This window comes from Panthera leo, chromosome A2, assembly GCF_018350215.1.
Source record: "Panthera leo isolate Ple1 chromosome A2, P.leo_Ple1_pat1.1, whole genome shotgun sequence".
NCBI classification, from domain to species: domain Eukaryota; kingdom Metazoa; phylum Chordata; class Mammalia; order Carnivora; family Felidae; genus Panthera; species Panthera leo.
The window spans coordinates 152,169,954-152,190,427 of NC_056680.1; the positions used below are offsets into that span (position 1 = coordinate 152,169,954).

The 20,474-nt window shown below is 44.8% G+C and overlaps 1 protein-coding gene across 1 annotated transcript in view; it reads right to left on the bottom strand.

The window, feature by feature from the left end:
* Nucleotides 1-5,197: 5,197 nt before the first annotated feature.
* The window catches only part of ATP6V0A4 (ATPase H+ transporting V0 subunit a4), a 95,119-nt gene continuing 79,842 nt past the window's right edge, over nt 5,198-20,474 (bottom strand). Inside the window, exons 19-22 of the mRNA XM_042925946.1 lie at nt 14,199-14,327; nt 10,433-10,550; nt 7,090-7,261; nt 5,198-5,597 (exon numbers count right to left, since the gene is read on the bottom strand). Of these exons, the coding sequence (XP_042781880.1) occupies nt 5,504-5,597; nt 7,090-7,261; nt 10,433-10,550; nt 14,199-14,327 (513 nt within the window). The 3' untranslated portion in view covers nt 5,198-5,503. The remainder of the gene's footprint in view (nt 5,598-7,089; nt 7,262-10,432; nt 10,551-14,198; nt 14,328-20,474) is intronic.

Sequence of the window (20,474 nt, forward strand, 5' to 3'; positions counted from 1 at the left end):
ATAATGAAAGGGTCTCTGGCGAACAAAGGGACAGATTCAGGCAGGAAGAGTGGGTCCTAGGGCTAAGTGGAGGTTGCTCTGGCACACAAAGGGGGGCCCCTGCTTAACGAGTCCTCAGACCTGGGGAGGCTTCTGCAAGAAATTCTAAGTGGAGGCCTGAAGGAGAAGCAGGAGCCAGCCATGAGGACAAGGGTAAGAAAAGAATTACCTAGGGCAGGGAGAAGTTAGGGTTTTTTCCCCATTCTTCCTTCTTTATGCTTATCTAATTTGTTTGAATTTTTAGAAAGGCTAGTTCTTGTACCACAAAAATTCTTTCTGCAAAAGTGAACCAATGTATAGTTGACGTCTTGCTTCCGGTGTTCACTAGGCCACTGTCCTAGGCAGGCCTGACCACTGCCCCCACTGCCCCCCATCACCGGCCATGACCTATCGGGTCAGCAGTAGGCACTTGACCCAGACATGATCAAATCACTAACTGGCTGGAAGTGTCCAAGGTGGCCTGGCACAGGAAGCCCTCTTTCATGGTAGCGGTGTTTGCACAACATTGTAAATTATACAACTAAATGCCACTGAATGGGTCACTTTAAAATTGGTATAATGGTCAGTGTTATGTTATAGATATTTTACCACAATTTCAAAAATTAAAATAAGAAAAGCCATTTGCAAATGTGTGTGTGTGCATGTGTGTGCATGCACATGTCTATGCACTCAACAAATAAATGTCGGTAGTACATATAAACCACAAATTACAAGAAAAACATTAGATTCTAATAGATTGATGGGCAAATTACATGAACAAACAATTCACAAGAATATATAAAAACTGGAAGAAAAACTGGAAGCAAAACTGGAAAATTGTTCACCTTCTGTAGTAACTGACAAAATGGCAGTCACAAAAAAATCCTTAGGTATCATTTTATACCTACTAAATTAACATAAGAAGGAAGAAAGGACAGAAAGAAGGAAGGAGGAGGGAAGGAAAAGGGAAGAAGAATTAGAGGAGGAAAGGAGGGAGAAAGGGAGGGAGGAAAAGGAAGGCAATCAGTAGCCACGGTGAGACTGAGATTGAATGGATTCTGTTTCTTCTTCCTCAGTTTCCTTCTCTGAAAATGGAAATAATACCCAGCTACCTGTGGCAGAAGTAGCTTGCTGTCTTCCCAATAAGGTCCTCCCTTGCACCTCGCTGAAGAAGGTGGTCACCGAGAGGCAGATGAAGGCCCTTCTGCCCCTCCCCCCTGCATGATGGCTGATGCTTCATCAGGCATCTTGGGTCATGATGCAAATGTGAAGATGGAAATATGGAAACTTCGGGCCAAGTCTGGCAGAGCATAAGCTAGAAAGAGCCTGGAAACCTCTCCTACGGCTGTGGACCACTTACCTCCAGACATCTACATGGGAAAAAAATTAAGTGCTCTCTCTTGAAGACACTGTTATTTCTAGTCTCTGTTCCTTGAAGTTGTGTGCAATTATTTTATTTTTAGTCTAGCTGAGTGTAGCAGTGGGAGGGAAGAAGGAACAAAGAAATATGTAGATGGCCGTGATCAATGGATGATAAACACCACTGCACTCAGACCAGCCAGTTGTGTATAATTCTTAACTGAGAAGCTTCCTCTTCAGTTTGTTACAAGGATCAGATGTGATGAGGTTTGTATAATATGGCACAGTGCCCGCTGCAACCTAAGCACCCATGGGAGTACTATTTCTTATCCCTGAATAAGGGTATCAACTAAATGTCTAAAATTTCTCCATAATCACAAATCAAATACACACAGCATAAGTTCTTAAGTATTTTCAGAGTTATCAAATGTGTGCAAAAGCATTTACTGCTTAATATTCCACTAACATTAAAACACCTTGGCCTCAGATGAAAAACCACCCAAATGGGAAAAGAAATTACTTGTTTTCTGAAATAGATTGACCATTTGGGTGTTGGGTGTTGGGTGCCATGTTGGGTGGTGGGGAGGGGAGTTCAGCAGTGTAGACAGATTATCAGGATTTGGGCATTCACATCTGCATGCTATAAATGGGCTTACAGTACACGTTATTAAGAGGACACCCAACATTAACTCAAATTTAATAGATCACAGATATTCTCCTTGTATTCTCTAGGGTTTCAGCCAAGTTTCATAAGGAAAAATTTTCATAAAAAAGGGGACAGAATGTTCCATAGAGATAGATATGAGGTACATTACAGACAGAACTTGTAATCTCAAGTCTGAAATGGAGTGTTGGAAAAGCTGAGTTGGCGTCTTCTATTGTTTCCCTAAATCATTCTGAATCCATTCTAACCTAGGAAGAGGAGGGATAATCAGTTGGACCAACTCAAGAAGAGAAGGAATAACATGGTGAAGAATGTTTCCCACCCCTTACCATCAGCTCCTTAAAAACTACAATGGGAAAGTAACCCATGACCTAGCTTCAAAAAATCTGTAAAAGGGGTGCCTGCCTGGCTCACTTCAGGAGCTTATGACTCTTGATCTCAGGGTTGTGATGTTGAGCCCCATGTTGGGACTTTATTTTACTTAAAAAATAAAACCTTTAAATAAATAAATAAACAAACAAAATATCTGTAAGAACTGACACGCTGAGGGTCTACTCTGAAAGTCAAAAGGCTCACGTGGCATTCAAGCTTCATTAAAATAAATTCCAGGGCACTGATGGACTTTTTATTCCATTGCATTTTGCTATACTGAATTTTTTAGCCAGAAATAATTGAGCCATGTCAGAGCTTTTTTTTTTTTTTTTTTTTTTTTTTTTTAAATTTTTTTTTTTTCAACGTTTATTTATTTTTGGGACAGAGAGAGACAGAGCATGAACGGGGGAGGGGCAGAGAGAGGGGGAGATACAGAATCGGAAACAGGCTCCAGGCTCTGAGCCATCAGCCCAGAGCCTGACGCGGGGCTCGAACTCACGGACCGCGAGATCGTGACCTGGCTGAAGTCGGACGCTTAACCGACTGCGCCACCCAGGCGCCCCATGTCAGAGCTTTTTAAAACTGAACGTGCTTGTATGTGTGTATGATGTAATTGATTTTGCAATATCATCAGTATGAAGAGGGAACTTTTCATATTCCATGTGCCTTCAGTCAAGTACAAATGGTCAAACTCCTACCTCCCCAACCCCCACTCCAAAGCAGGAAAAGTACATCCAGATCTATGCTGCCCGTCGGAGTTTCTTACCTCTGTATAGTCCTTGGAAAGCTTTCCAGTTTCAGGCTCTTTTGCTCACTCTTAACACAGCCAAGTGTCACGCAGCAGTTAGACCATTGGTGGCCCCAGGAGGGGCTTCTGGACTTACCTGCCTAAGAAGCCCGGCCCCCTGGTCTTCTCCTCCTCTTTTGGCTCAGTTCTGTGAGTGGAATTCTTTAAGGAGCAACCTTGTGGTGTGGGCAAGTGAGTGACATCCAGGTTACACCCCCTTTTCTGTAGCCCTTCACCCAATCCTTTTTTAAAGGGGAAATTATGTCTCTCATTGAGATTAAAGAAGGCTGCCAAGTCTTGGAGGAAAATAACAGTTTTCAGGGAGGCCATGGGAACTTCTGGAAAAGCAGGGCTCTAGGTGAGGGGCAGAAGGAAGCTTTGTCCTTTCAAACCTTTTCTCACAGCCATCACTGCTTAGAAGTAAAGAGGCAAAGCCTGGTGATCCATGTACACGTAGCATATTTTTAGATAGTTGTTGAGAAGGGCAGTGATGTCCTGAGAAACTTGAAATTATCCAGTGACCTTGGCTTTTATGGATTTAAACTAACATTTACATACGGCTTTTGTCTGTTCTTTCCTTTAGGCAATGTTACCAGATAAGTAGCAGGTCCATGCCCCATGCTTTACACTTCCTTTCCACAACCCAGAGAATGGAGATCACTAATCCCCATTTTGGCAATGAGCAGAACAACTGGGTCTCCTGCCTGGGGACACACATGATAAAGTATCAGAATTGGAAGTCAAAGATGTCAACTATCATTCTTAGGCTCAACCTGCTTTAATCTCTGAAAATTTTCTAGCAGCTAATTGTGCCTTAAGTTGTGCTAGACAAGTCATGACACTGATACAGAAGGTGACATGGAACCTTCCTCGGGTCTGAGCCATGACACTTCCATGCGCACCCATCAACCCCACTATCAAGCAGGGCAGGAGGGAGCTGAAGAACCCAGAGATATGTCCAAAAGGCAATTTTGGATTTGGCCAAATACTCTGAAATCTTAAGAACTAGATGCTATGTAGAAAGTGCCTTGAGGCACCTGGCTGGCTCAGTCATGAGAGCATGCGACTCTGGATCTTGGGGTTGTGAGTGTAAGTCTCACGTTGGAGGTAGAGTTTACTTAAAAAAAAATGAGGGGCGCCTAGATGGTTCAGTTGGTTAAGTGTCTGACTTTTGTCTCAGGCCACGATCTCACGATTTATGAGTTCAAGCCTCACATCCTGCTCTCTGCTGACAGCTCGGAGCCTGGAGCCTGCTTCAGATTCTGTGTGTGTCTCTTTCTCTGCCCCTTCCTCTCTCTCTCTCTCTCTCTCTCAAAAATAAATAAACATTAAAACCATTTTTTTTAAAAGTGCCTTGTAAACTGTAAAGCACTGTACCAATGGTAACAATGCTTAATTCCACTGGTCTAGTTACCATGAAGATTATGATTAACCTGGATAACTAAATAGTTATCTAAGTAGTTGATGACACATATCTTCCTCTACAAAACTGGCTCTTAAGAGTTTGACAATCCAGGAGGCTTAGAAATGACTTCAGGGCTGACAGACCCAGAGAGTATCAGGGAAGACCTGTCTGGCAGACTCCTGTCTGGCAGGCTGTTTTCCAGAACTTTCTCGAGTCTTCAAATCTCTTTCTCCAGTTCCTGCAGCACAATGTGCATCCAGCAAACAGTCGTTGATGATATGTTGCCACACTTCATTCCACAGGGTTTAACAACAGAGCCACATGGGGCCAGCCATCCGTCCAGGGAACATTACCCTTTCTTTCCCACCTGGAGTGGAGATTCATGAGAAAGTTCCTAATCTTATAAAGCTTAGCCCCGGCCAAGGAAAAAACACGTCTGAGGAACCAGGAAATGAAAGAATAAAATAAACATAATCCTCTTAAATTAGTTTGTGTAACTCTATTGTTGAGCTTTGGCCTGTAACTATCAATACTAAATATTACAGAATAATTTTGGACAAAGACATCTTAAAGAACAAGGAAATGGCCCAGAAGTTTATTTTCTTGCATATAATACTTACAATATTGCAGGAAAACATCAGTGTAGCACTCCCCATTTCTCAGTCATTTTAGTTTTTGACAATGATGACCCCACATGAGGTCGGTTCCTCTGTGACATGGTTAAGTCGTATCAAATTCCAAGGCTTATAAGTAAAATATACACGGCTTCCTGTCTCCAGATAGCTAAGAACAATCATCCATTGACCGCCTAGCACAGGCCGACATTGAAGACAAAGCTGAACTTCTTTCACAGGCACAGAGACTGAGGCAGAAGATGCGGCAGCCATGGGACCTGCCGCTATTCTTCCGATGTCCCTTCCAGGATGTATTTAAAGGAGAAAGGAGAAAACTTGTAACCGGCCCCGACATAGAACTTGTTCTGGAACTCCACCCTTGGGGGGGGAGGGGTGGCAAAAAAAAAAAAAAAATCGAGATAAAAACATGTAAGCTAGAGGCTGGCCGGGAAGGGAAGAAGCGGGGCATTTGTAAAATCAAGCACAGGGTCAGGAAGGTGTGCCAGGGAAGACACTCACGTTGGTGGCCACTACAGGGATCCTCTGAGGCTTATAAAAATCCTTCTCTTGCCTCCCAGTCACACTTTTCCTTTCCTATCCCACCCCACTTCCTCCAGGCCCCTGCCACCAGCCTCTCAGACGACGGCAGAGCCACCCGACCCCCACCACGGCTCCCACAAGCAGGGAAGCATTCGCTGTGAAGTCTTGTCTCACGAGCTAGTGATGAGAGAATGCTTCACGAGGTTCCACGTGGTTTTTCTTCTCCATCCTCATCTTAACCACGGGGCTTATGCTATTTCACAATACCCAGGACCCTGACTTAACGTTCTTGTAATTTACATCGCAGACATCACGCATGATCATTCACGCTTGATTATGTTACAGGGTTCATTTCCTTAAGGACATGGGGAGAGCCGATGTCATAACCTGAGGCAGGGGCGCTGTGATTCCCTCCACTCCATACACGGAGTATGTAAAAACTTTTCTTTATGAACAGCGCGCACAGAGGGAGGTAGAAAGCATCGGTGAGAGCTAAAGACAGTCTCTGCGGCTTAAGGGTATGAGCACACACTCAAAATTCTTGGCCAACCTATGACTTGTTAGAAAAACAGGAGCTTCAACAAATGTTTTCATATTTGTAAGCCTAGTGAGGGCTCATAATCTCCGGACACATCTGCGGATGTCAAGGGCCTCCTGTGAGTGCCTTCCTCCTTCCAGGTACCCTTCTCCTGTTCCCACTTTGTAGAGGTTAGTAGCCTGTACTTCTGGTATAGTTCCTGCACTCAGCACCAAGGGCCTAATGTCCCAGATTCACTAAGTATGCCGCTGTGAGACTATCTCAGATCTGTCATCTTCCCAATACTTGAAGTGTTCCTTATCTTGAAGCTAGTTGTGATATAACAAACGAACTCTTAAAAGAGAACAAGTAAGGGGCGCCTGGGTGGCTCAGTCAGTTAAGCATCTAACTTTGGCTCTAGTCATGATCCCACAGTTCGTGAGTTTGAATCGGGCTCTCTGCTGTCAGCACAGAGCCTGCTTTGGACCCTCTATCCCTCTCTCTCTCTCTGCCCCTCCTCTACTCTCTCTCTCTCTCAAAAATAAATAAACATTTAAAAAGTAATAATAAAAATAAAAGAGAATGAGTAAATGGGAACTAACATTAATCCTAGGGCAGCCATCATATGTGTATATACATACACATAGGCACACACATACACACACCTCATCATGTAATATTGCCATGTAATAGCCAACCTGTTGGCTAACAGGTGACTCAAACTGGGTCAGGATGTGACCTCAGCTGGCTGGTCCTATGGCCCATCATCTCTCTCTAGAGCACACAGAGCCTCCCCAGTGCAGCCACGCTCACCAGTGTAGTCGCAGGGCATGCAGGAACGCAGAGAGACCCTCCATGATCAGAAGGATGGCTACCGTCAGAACAGCAAATATGGCAAAAATGATAAAGACTCCAATGAGTCCTCCCCAGCCTCGCACGCGAAGGCCAATGTTCATCACCATGGTCCAGAGCACTTCAGACAATTCTGTAAGAGCAAGAGAAACCTTCTCAACCACAGAGTTTATGTAGCAAGTGCAGGGTTTTTTCATGCCATATACCTGGGTCTGCACACCCTAGAATCCCAACACTGTGCTCTTCAGTTAGAAAACTCAGGCACATGTGCCCTGGGGCACCTGTATGAGACTGTCTAGGGCAGTGCTCACAATAGAGGAGTTTCTGTCATGACAACAAACATACGGAGGCACAGTATTCACCAGTGAAAGTGAGCAAACTACAGCTACCAGCAGCAACATGAATAAATCTGAGCAACAAAATGTTACACCAGAGAAGCAAAACACAACAGAATGTGTAGAATATGATTTGATATGGACTCCATGTTTGTGTCCCGCCCACCTTCCAATTCCTATGTTGAATCCCTACCCACCAAAGTGAGGGTATTTGGAGAAGGGGCCATTGGGAGGTGATTAAGGGTTGATGAGGTCATAAAGGTGGGGCCTTCATGATGGGATTAGTGCCTTTATAAGAAGAGACACCAGAAAGCTTGCTCACACTCTCCCTTTCGGGGAGATACTACCATTACATTGTTGGGTTGAGACTGGAGGTCACCCAGCCAAAAGGTCAAAGTGGCATGGCCCAGAGAGATAAAGACCTGTCACTTGCAAGTGGATATTTGGACACGATGAGAAGAGAGACATGTGAGGGCACAAGGGGGAGTATCTGCACCTGTGCTGTGCCCTGTCCCCCAGCCCTGGCTTTCTGCTGGAGTAACACAATGGGAAAGTGTGTTAATTTCCAGTGTTTCACTCTCACCTCCTCCTTGTACCCCCATCTGGGTGATTTTTGAAGCATGTATCCAAATACAGCCTTCCTCAACTTAGGTCTCAGCATGGCACTGATGAACAGATGTGATAGAGTAAGTACATTTCCATTGTTTAAGCTGCTAAGATCCGGGGCTGGTAGTGACTGCAACACATTCTAGCCTCGGTTGACTGACACAGCAGGCTCACTACCGGAACCACACAGGAAAGCCAAGGCACACACAGGTTAGCCTGCTTGCCTGAGTTACTGAACTAAAAGTGGCAGAAGAGAAACTAGGACTTAAATCAGCATCTGTTTTCTGCCAAACCACCTCTTCAAGCAAGTTTGTTAGCATGAGTTGAAGATATTCCGTGGGAACTATATGTCTCAGGGAGTTCTAGAAAGATCCAACGGGTAGACCGTGCCAGGCAGCTACAAGCCATATGGATTTTCTGATGTCAAATTGCATCTTCGATGGGCATGGACTGGTCAGAGAGCACCCTCCTGTCCCATCTGGGCTCAGCCCTCTTGTGACATGATGCTTCCAAACCGCATCTGGGATCAGAGCTAAAGACTGACATCAAACACCACTTGACCACACGAAGCTCAGAGATCCACTTCAGGGCCCTGGGAAACCACCTCACATGAGTGCATGTCAATGCACAAGCAAACACAGGCAGGTGCTTGTGGATGTATGCATCCAAGCACCTGTGTGCACACAGGTAAAGTGTATGTGTGGGAGTTGATGTAAGGAAATGAACACAGCCCAAGCCGCGAAGGCTAACAGTGAGTACTTGCATTTCTGCTAAAAATCAAGAAGCAGGCTCACTTTCCTTGCTTTGGTTTCTACCCATCTAGCACATACTTTGGCCTGATCTCTCTGTTCCACACATTGTGCTCAGGACTGGGAATACAGGGGTGGAAATCAGGGTCGATGCCTTTCAGGAGCTCGCAGTCCAGTAGGGACACAGGCCAATCAGGACTGAACTGCAGTCAGTGTTAGGAGGGGGCACTCCCAGAACCCAGGGAAAGGGCACCTGCCAGACTGGAGATCAGGGAGGAAGATTCCCAGGGGAGTTGCCGTTTGAGTGAGCTCTGAAGGAGGAATTAGAAATCAGGTGAGGAGAAAGCTAAGGAAGAAAGGAAGATTTCAGGAAAGGGGGCTGCAGGGCCAACACAGAGGGGCCCAGAGCGTGTGGCAGCCTCAGGAGCCTCAGTGCAGGTCCTGGTGGCCACTGCCTATGAAATGGGTGGGTACCAGGGACTGGTGGGGCATTGAGGGCAATACCAAGGGACAAGACTGGAGAATCAGGCAGGGATCAAGAAGGATCTTACAAAGTAACTTGATGAGTTAGGATTCCAGACTTAAGTAACCCCTTTGGGATGGAATCATGACCAAAATTGGGCTTAGCATGACCCTGTGAGGTGGTGAGTACCCCTGGTGGGGCGGGGTGGGTGCAGCTCAAGGGTCAGCCAACTGGCCTACTTCCCACCAATGCTCACAATCAAGGCAGGCCTTCTCTCAAAGTGAACCCCCCAAAGATGGCCATGTTCTAATCTTAAGAAAAAGCTATATGGCAAAAAGGGATTAAGAATGGATTAAGCAGGGGGCACTTGGATGGCTCAGCCAGTTAAGCACCTGACTCTTGATTTTGGCTCAGGTCATGATCTGACAGTTCATGAGTTCGAGCCCCAAGTTGGGCTCTGCACTGACAGCGTGGAGACTGCTTGGGATCCTCTCTCCCCCTCTCTCTCTGCCCCCCACCTCAACTCATGCTCTTATGTGCCCTCTCTTTCTCTCTCTAAATAAATAAATAAACTTAAAAAAAAAAAAAAGGAATGGATTAAGCAAACAGGATTAAAGTGAAAGGGTGCTGAGATAAGGAGATCATCCTGGATTATCCAGGTAGGCCCAAGGTAACCACATGGTCCTTAGAAGAAGAAAGCAAAGGAGTCAGAGCCAGAGAAAATAGAGACATGATGAATGAAGCAGGAATCAGACTGATGAGCCCAAGAGCCAAGAAATGCAGGCATCCTCTAAAAATAGAAATGGCAGGGAAATGGATTACCCCCTAGAGCTTCTAGAAAGAACCCAGCCCTGCTGACATCTTGGTTCTACAACTCCAGAACTGTAAGACAGTACATTTGCATTTGTTTTAAGCTGCTAAACGGGGGCAATTTGTTATAGCAGCAACAGGAAACTGACACAGAGGCTAGCTAACTACTCCAGTAACATAAAGTCAGACCTACAGAAAAAGTCACTTCTTCCTAAGAAAAACCAACCATTCTTTGGGCAAACATGCCATAAATAACCCAGAGAAGGCACTTCTCCAAACAAGCACTTTGCTTCTGTTTCCCAGGGGAGATCTGATCGTGACCCCGAGGGCAGCTCACTCACGTGCGTGAGCCAGGCTGAGGGCCCAGAGCCGGAGGTAAGAGGCTGTGTTTGAAATGCAGCCCAGGCAGTACTCGATCGTGTGGATGGCTTGATGCACAAAGATGTCTCCAAAGTTGAACTGAAAGAGAGAATTTTTTTATTCTATTTCATTAAGTATTTCCTCCATGAAAGGTCTTACTAATGATATACCGATGAATAAAACATGTGCTCCGCTCTTAAGGCACTTCCAGTCGAACTAGGGGAAAACAAATATTAATATGCTCGTAGAGAGAGAGTTAGCAGCACAAAGTAGGGTACAGTGTGTGTGTGCAGGAACATTTGCCAGAAGTAGCTGAAAGAAGTTCAAAGAAGAAGAGAGACCGGTCGGTAAGGTGTCACAGGAGGTGAGGTCTGTGCTGGGCCGGGAAGGCTGGGGAGGCATCTGGAAGTAAAAGATAAGCAAGATCATTCCTGGTGAAGAAAATGACTCCTGGTAAGGAAAAGGTGGGTGCTTGGGAACATCAGGAAGGCAAGTTCTGGGCGGGAAACAATTTGGCTGGAAGTAGGTGCTTGTTTGGTGAGGACTAGAAAGGAGCCCCCAGGTGCTGAAGTTTCAGTAAAGAACAGAGTTGGGAAAATAAGTTGGAGTCAATGAGGAACCATAAACAGCATCTGAATGAAAAGTGGCCGGGGTGGGGAGGGGGAATAAAGAAGTCTTGGGGGGATGATTAATCTGGTGGCAAAATGGACTAGCAAAGGCAGAGCCTTATAAGCAAAAAAGCCTGTTTGTTGACTAGCTCACTAATCTAGAGATGAAGGGGAAGAAACAGCACACACACAGCAAGAGCATGCTGTTCCCTTCACGCACTCTGATGCTGTCAGGGGAACAGTGTGACTGGCACCATCCTGGCCCTCGGGTGGCTCGCAGCGTGGTGGGGACAGGGTGCATGGAAAAGTGCAATAATCAAGACTCAGCAGTACTGTGGGAATGCAGAAAAAGGGCCTCTGACCCAGCAGGGGCCAGGGTCTTACAGGGCTCTGAGGGTCTTGAGTCCGAGGGGCTAAAAGAATGGCATTGACAGAAATGGATAAATTGGAGAAGGACATTAGTGATAGGTTCAGGTGTGTTGTGTCTCAGGTGACAGCTGGCCACACAAGTAGAATCTCTCAGCACACAGTGACAGAGGAAGAACAGGTTCAGAAGAACAGTCCGGGCTGGAAGTGAACACCTAGGACTCACCTGTGGGAGGTAAGGGGACCAGGAAGACACACGAGGGAAAGATCACAGAGCTCCCAGCCTGGGAAAAGTTCATCTGGAGGTGAGAAAGAAAGACATGGATGATGGAAAGAAGAGGTCAGAGTCCCAGAAGGAGTCACAGGGCTGCGGCCAAGGATAGAGAAATACCGAGGAAGGCATGGAGGGTGCAGTCAACCATGTCAGGAGCTCTGGAGAGGAGACAGGAATCAATGCCTCTGACTCAGCAATGAAAACAGCTGGGAGGAGGTGAAGGGCAGGGAAGGGCAGAGAGGGGAGTGAGGCAAGGGAATGGAGGAATGAGTGGTGAAGAATGAACCCCACCCAAGGAGAGGGCTGGCTTTGTCCTGGCTCCAGGGAGGCAACCTCTAAACTCCTGACGTCTCCCACCTGAGAGAACTGTCTGTGTTCTTCACGGTGAGCCCCTGGGACCACATCGGATGGTTCCTGTGGTTGGAGGGTTCAGACTTGGAGCCATGTGTTACCAGCCCAGCCTCCAGGGAGAGGATGGAGTTGGAGAGTGAGCACAACCACTGAGTTGCACACCTACGTAATGAAACCCCAATAAAGCTTTGGATGCTGGAGCTCCGGTGAGCTTCCTGGGCTGGCAATGCTGTGTGCACAGTGCCACATGTTGAGGCCCGGAGACTAATGTCTCTCTGAGGACACAGAATTCTGGGATTTGGAACCCTCCCAGCGTCAGATTCTGTCTACGCGCCTCTTCCTCCGGCTGCTTCTGATCTGTATATTTGAGCTACAGTAAAAGCCTAACTGTAAGTAAGGGTTAAACTTCATTGAATTCTGTAAGTCGTTCTATAAATCACCAACCCTGAGGGAATCTGAGGGGACCCTGAATTTGTAACTGACTGGTCTGAAGAGAGGGTGGTCCTGGGGGCCCCCAAACCTGTGGCTAGTGTCGGAAGTCTTGGGCAGACTTGGCAGTCTGCAGAACTTGACCCAGAGTTTGGCCAACACCTGGTGTAGACAGAGGTCAGAGAGGACCTTGAGGGGACAAAAGAGCCAAACCTGTATATATGCTTGGCAATGGACGATCCACACATGATTGTACTTGGGGGAAGGGACCTACAAATGGAGCCTCAAGTTGCCCAAACAAGGGCAGCCAGTACATGGCAGAGGCAGAAGATGAACACCGAGAGGGTAAATATTGAGGGCATGGGAAGAACAGACGAGAGAGGTTGTACTGGACGGGCTGGGACTGGATGAGTCAACGATGTGTGGGCTGGATTCTAAAACATCCCCGCAGGTCTGGCAGGCTTAGTAATATTAATAGCCACTAATATGGGTTACTTTCTGTTCCTGGAATCTTGTCGGAAAAACTTGATCCAGATTTTTCATTATTTCTAATTGACTATCCATTAGTTTAAATGAATTTTTTTTTAAAGTAATTAACACCACAAATGGAACTTCTTATAGCATCTCTCAGGCTTCACAGGAACCCCGTCCCCACTCCAGGATTAGAACAGAGCTCCAGTTAAAGTCCCCAGCCCGTTCAGGCTTATGGGATACTTCGGTGGTAATATAAAAACAGCCACCTGCCTTCAGCTGGGAAAATGTGGCACATTCCTGAGGGGGAGTGGCTGCTCTTGGACAGAAAGGCGCAGGGAGGGAGGAGGGAACAAAGCAATTCCTGAATTCACAGGAGAGGCAGATAACGTTACAAAGATAGGTCAGCAAAGTCTCAGCAGAGCCAGGGTTGGGTTGAGACAGGAGAACAAAGAGGGGACAGCAGCTGGGCGTGCTTCTGCTGGGGAGGCGGGCTGAGAATTAACAGCCTCCCTTTTACTTCTTCAGTCGGGCTAGATTTGGGCTCTGCTCTCATGGTGTGAGGGGTACTGACTGGGCACCTCATAATAAACATAGCTGACTCCCAGGGGTACAATTCTGAGTCAAGGAGGCCTCACTAGCAGGGCACCTGGGCAACTCAGTTGGTTAAGCGTCTGACTCTTTGATTTCGGCTCAGATCATGATCTCACAGTTTGTGGGATGGAGCCCCTCCTCAGCCTCTGTACTGACAGCGTGGAACCTGCCTGGGATTCTCTCTCTTCCACTTTCTCTGACCCTCTCCCACAACTCACACTTGCTCGCTCACTCTCAAAATAAATGAATACACTTTAAAAAAAAAAAAAAAAGGAGGACCGACTAGCACTGAGGACCTTCTCTTTCAGTAAATCTGAAGGCTGATATTCACCCCACACTCACAGATACAGCAGTAACTGGGTTAAAATATTAAAACACTCCTAGATTGGCTGGTGAGTAGCTGTTGTTCTGATCCTATATGCACTCCCCCTCCTTTGGGACCACCCCAACTTCCCTTGACTTTGCAACTACAGGACTGCCACCAGCAGGGTCTCCCTGACCCTCCCAGATCTACTGCCTAAGTGCTTTCAGGTGAGCTGGTGCCCATGCCCTACTTACTGGCTGTTAAACATTTGACCATCACCCTTGGTGAGATCCCACATCTAGAATCTGTACAAACTGGGAAATCTTTGTTGGGTGTTGAATCCCACATACCTCTTCTTCATGGTCATCCTGAGCCCCGTGGCCACCTGCAGAAGCCCTCTGACCTGTGCTCATGGAAGGGCTGGAGTTGTCACCTTCAATGTCCTCGGTGGCATCTTCTTGGATCATGGATGCCTGCAGCTGTCAGCAAGGAAGGAAGTGAAGCACTAAATTCACCCTTAGAACTAGAATTACAACAATTCTACATAAAATAAAGGCTGTTGCCAAATATTAACTATGTACCAGACACTGTTCTAAACTCTCTCTATATCACTTCATTTAGCCTTCGTAACAATGTTTTCAGATACACACATTTATCACCTTACTCTACTGAAAAGGAAACGACAGCACAGGAAGGTTAAGAAATGTACCCAAGATCATACAGCTTGTAAGGCTAGTTAGTGGCAGAGCTAGGACTCAAACTCAGGCAATCTGATTCCTGACTCTTCTCCATGGTGCTCCAGAATGTGCCAAATTAATCCGTCTTTACAGTAAACCAGTGCACGTACAAGAGTACCTTTTATTGTTAAAAAATAATATGCATTGTCATAAAATTGTCCGTTGGTACCTTTGACATAATCTTGTGACTGACCTGAACAGCCAGATTTCTATAGGCAAAATTAGGAGAGATTAGTGACTGCTATGGTCTGAATATTTTGTATCCCCTCCCTAATTCATATGTTGAAATCCTAAACCCCACAGATGATAGTAGTCAAAGGTGAGGCCTTTGGGAGGTACTTAGGTCACGAGGATGGAGCCCTCATGAACGAGACTAGTGCCGTTAGAAAGGAGTCCCTACACAACTCTCACCCCTTCCACTGTGTCAGGACACAGTGAGAATGTGGCTAAGAACCAGGAAGGTGGGGGGGGGGGGTGCTCACCACAGTGAATATGCTGCAGCCCTTCATCTTGGACTTCACAGCCTCCAGCACTGAACAATAAATTTGTTGTTTATAAGCTACCCAGTCTGTGGTACTTTGTTATAGCAGCCCAAAAGGACTAAGACAATGACTTTTTCAATACTAACATAAGTTTTAAAAATAAAAACATCACTTTATAAAAATAGCTAAGAAAAAAATTCAAAGAAAGAAAATCTAGGTATAATTAGCATATAATTTGGCCTAGTTTTATCCCTAGGTCTGAATAGAAGATCTCTTTCAAGTCACTGTGAAACTTAATGTCCCATGTCCAAAGTGTTTCCTGGAATGATTTCATGGGGGGAGGGGGGTATTGCAAATTAGGCATTAAGATGTCTTTGCCTTTCTTTCTTTAGTGGTTCTGCACTTACTATTTACAGAGCCATGGGCAAAGGTAAAAATGGAAGTCCATATGCCATATATTTAAATATTTAAGAGTTATAAATCAAGCCAACAGACTCCTAAACATATCCATCCCTAAACTCTAGCCCTTTCTGGTCATTATCCTAGAATTGATTAAAATGAAGATGAATAATTTTATAGAAACATGATACTGGACTTTGTGAATCCTACTGCCCATCTTCCCCCACTTTACTAAATACCCCACAATGTTTGAGCAGAGTGCCCAGCGAAATAAAATGCACAACTCAATTTTAAATTTAGTTACTGACAACTTTCTAAAAACACATGTGCCCAAAGATATGCACAAGGATATTTACAGATTATCTGTAGACACTAAAACTAGAAACAGGTCGAGGACGTTCAGGGAAGATGGCAGAATAGGAGGGTCCTAAGCTCACCTCATCCCATGGACACTCCTAAATAACACCCACATCAGTGTAAAGAAGCCAGAAAACAACCCAAAGACTGGCAGAACAACAGACCCTCCACAGCTAAAAGTAGAGAAGAGGCCGCATCAGAAAAAGGTAGGAAGGACAAAGATGAGGTTGGGAAACAAACTGACCTATGATACTGTCTACAGGAGGGAGGGACACACAGGCATGGAGAAGGGAGAAGAGCAGACCCCACACCAGGCACCCCACGCCTGGGGGACCCACACTGGGAGGACAAATCTTCATATCATTCGGCTCTGAAAAACAGAGGGGCATAACGTAACAAGTTCTTATAATCAGCGGGGCTTGACACCTAGAACTGTAAAACTCAGCAGGCTCTGCCCAAGGAAAGTCAGGAGGTGACAGCAAACTGAGTCCCCACCCTGAAAGAAACAGCATAACAAACAGACCTGCTGAGATACAACAGAGAAGCCGCAGTTTGAAAAATAGGGATAAAAGGGAAGGAGATTTACTTATTAAACTCAGAACTTGTGCTGGAGGGGCAGAGACCTTTAAGAGACTTCTCCATGAACAAAAAGCTGGCAGAGCCATTTCCCTCCCCCATCCCCTAGCCTAGGTAGACAGGCACCTGCAGGAACCAGTGCAGCCAGCGAACACTCTCCATCTACCTTGTTAACAGCAACCCCACCCACCAATGCCTCTGCATGCTTTTCTGCGGACCACAACTCCAACCCACCCCTGGCAGAAGTCCATCTAAAGCAGCACCACAAGCATGGCAGTGTGCAAGCATCCCCCACAGAGGCCAGCACCATCCCAAAGTGATTCTTGCCCTGGGTAAAGGGGGAGATAATCACACAAACCTGTTCAAGTGTGGCCCCAGCAGTGGGCTGGGGGCAGATATCGGGCCTAACTTCAGGCCCTGCCCACCAACAAAAGCTTCCAAGGGACAACACAGGGAAAGTGTCCTGAAGTTCAGTGCCACTGCATCTCTGGCAAATGCCTGGTGTGAACCACCTCAAGCCCAAGGTGGTCCCAGACTGGCCACAGGGACTAAACCCTTCCCACAACAGGTAAAGAGAGTCATTGCAGATGACTGGACTGAAGAAGGACACAGCTCAGCCACAAAAGTAGGGCAAACACAATACACATAGGAAACATCCCTGAAGCACAAGATCCTAGAGAACAGGGGACATTGCACTACTTTCAAGAGCAGAAGACATGGCTGACATTCCTAACACATAGACACAGAGAGTGAGACAAAACGAGGAGACAGAATAATGTGTCCCAAATGAAATAGAACAAAATCACATCAAGAGAGCTAAGCAAAACAGAGATAAGTAATATGACTGATAGAGAATTTAAAGTAATGGTCATAAAGATACCCACTGGACTTGGGAAAAGAGTGGAGGACCTCAGTGAGACTCTCAACAAGGAAACAGAAAACATGAAAAAGAACCAATCAGAGATGAATAACTCAATCACTGAGATTAAAAATACACTAGAAGGAATACATAGTAGGCTAGTGGAAGCATAAGAATGGATCAATGACCTGGAGGACAGAGTGATGGGAAGCAATCAAGCAGAAAAAAGAAAGAAAAAAGAATAATAATAATAAATGAGAATAGATTAAGGGAACTCAATGACACCATCGAATGTAATAACATTTGCATTGTAAGGGTCCCAAAAGAAGAAGAAAGAAAAAAAAAATGGAGGCAGAAATTTTACTTGAAGATATAATAGCTGAAAACTTCCTGAATCTGGGGAAGGAAACAGGAATCCAGATCCAGAAGGCACAGAGATCCCCCAACAAAATCAACCCAAGGAGGTTCACATCACAAATGGTAATTAAAATGGCAAACAGTAGTGATCAAGAGAGAATTTTAAAAGAAGCAAGAGAAAAAAACAGTTATATACAAGGGAAACCCCATAGGGCTATCAGTGGACTTTTTAGAATAAACTTTGCAGGCCAGAAGGGAGTGACATGATATATTCAAAGTGCTGAAAGAAAAAAAAACCTGCAACCAAGAATACTCTGTCCAGCAAGTCTATCATTCAGAATAGAAGAGATAAAAAGTTTCCCAGACAAATGAAAGTTAAAGACATTCACCACTACTCAAACAGCCCTACAAAAATGTTAAAAGGGGCTCTTTGAGTAGAAATGAAAGATTGTAATAAAGAGTAAGAAAAGAAGCATAAAAGCAGTAAAATTAAGTACATCTATAAAAACGAGTCAAGATGTTCACTAAGTAAAAGGAGGTAAAGTAAGACACCACATAACTAAAACATGAGGAACGGAGAAGAGTAAAAGTTTAGTGCTTTATGAATGATTCAAACTTAAGTGACCATCAATTTCATATGGACTGCTATATACATAAGATGTTATATATAAATGTAAGGGTAACCACGCACCAAAAACTGGTAACACATATGCAAAATATAAAGAAAGGGGAATCCAATTATATCACTAAAGAAACCCACCAAATTGTGAGAGAAGAGAGCAAGAGAAGAAAGGAACAGAGAATTACAAAAACAACCACAAAACAACTAACAAAATGGCAATAAGTACATACCTATCAATAATTACATTGAATGTAAATGGACTATAAACACTCCAATCAAGAGATATAAGGTGACAGAATGGATAAAAAAACAAGACCCATCTCCATGCTGCCTAGAAGAGACCGACTTCAGACCTAAAGCCACATGCAGATTGAAAGTGAAGAGTGAAAAATATTTATCATGCAAATGGAAGCGAAAAGAAACCCAAGGTAACAATACTTATATTAAACAAAATAGGCTTATGTTTATTTTTTTATTATGAAATTCATTGTCAAATTGGTTTCCATACAACACCCAGTGCTCATCCCAACAGGTGCCCTCCTCAATGCCCATCACCCACATTCCCCTCCCTTGCACCCCCCATCAACCCTCAGTTGATTCTCAGTATTTAAGAGTCTCTTATGGTTTGCCTCCCTCTCTCTCTAACTTTTTTCCCCCTTCCCCTCCCCCATGGTCTTCTGTTAAATTTCTCAGGATCCACATAAGAGTGAAAACATATGGTATCTGTCTTAATCTATATGACTTATTTCACTTAACATAACACTCTCCAGTTCCATCCACATTGCTACAAAAGGCCATATTTCATTCGTTCTCATTGCCAAGTAGTATTCTATTGTGTATATAAACCACAATTCTTTATCCATTCATCAGTTGATGGACATTTAGGCTCTTTCCATAATGTGGCTATTGTTGAAAGTGCTGCTATAAACATTGGGGTGCAAGTGCCCCTATGCATCAGCACTCCTGTATCCCTAGGGGAAATTCCTGGCAGTGCTACTGCTGGGTCATAGGGTAGATCTATTTTTAATTTTTTGAGGAACCTCCACACTGTTTTCCAGAGCGGCTGCACCAGTTTGCCTTCCCACCAGCAGCGCAACAGGGTTCCCATTTCTCCACATCCTCTCCAGCATCTACAGCCTCCTGATTTGTTCATTTTAGCCACTCTGACTGGCGTGAGGTGATATTTCAGTGTGGTTTTGATTTGTATTTCCCTGATGAGGAGTGACGTTGAGCATCTTTTCAAGTGCCTGTTTGCCATCTGGATGTCTTCTTTAGAGAAGTGTCTATTCATGTCTTCTGCCCATTTCTTCATGGATTATTTGTTTTTTGGGCATGGAGTTTGGTGAGTTCTTTATAGATTTTGGATACTAGCCCTTTGTCCGATATGTCATTTGCAAATATCTTTTCCCATTCTGTCGGTTGCCTTTTAGTTTTGCTGATTGTTTCCTTTGTAGTGCAGAAGATTTTTATCTTCATGAGGTCCCAATGAACTATTGGGGATGTGTCAAGTAAGAAATTGCTGCAGCTGAGGTCAGAGAGGTTTTTTCCTGCTTTCTCCTCTAGGGTCTTGATGGTTTCTTGTCTCACGTTCAGGTCCTTTATCCATTTTGAGTTTATTTTTGTGAATGGTGTAAGAAAGTGGTCTACTTTCATTCTTCCACATGTTGCTGTCCAGTTCTCCCATCACCATTTGTTAAAGAGACTGTCTTTTTTCCATTGGATATTCTTTCCTGCTGTGTCAAAGATTAGTTGGCCATACGTTTGTGGGTCCACTTCTGGAGTCTCTATTCTATTCCATTGGTCTGTGTGTCTGTTTTTGTGCCAATACCATGCTGTTTTGGTGATTACAGCTTTGTAGTAGAGGCTAAAGTCTGGGATTGTGATGCCTCCTGCTTTGGTCTTCTTCAAAATTACTTTGGCTATTCGGAGTCTTTTGTGGTTCCATACAAATTTTAGGATTGCTTCTTCGAGCTTCAAGAAGAATGCTGGTGCAATTTTGATTGGGATGGCACTGAATGTGTAGATTGCTTTGGGTGGTATTGACATTTTAACAATATTTATTCTTCCAATCCATGAGCACGGAATGTTTTTCCGTTTCTTTGTATCTTCTTCAATTTCCTTCATAAGCTTTCTATAGTTTTCAGCATACAGATCTTTTACATCTTTGGCTAGGTTTATTCCTAGGTATTTTATGATTCTTGGTGCAATTGAGAATGGGATCAGTTTCTTTATTTGTC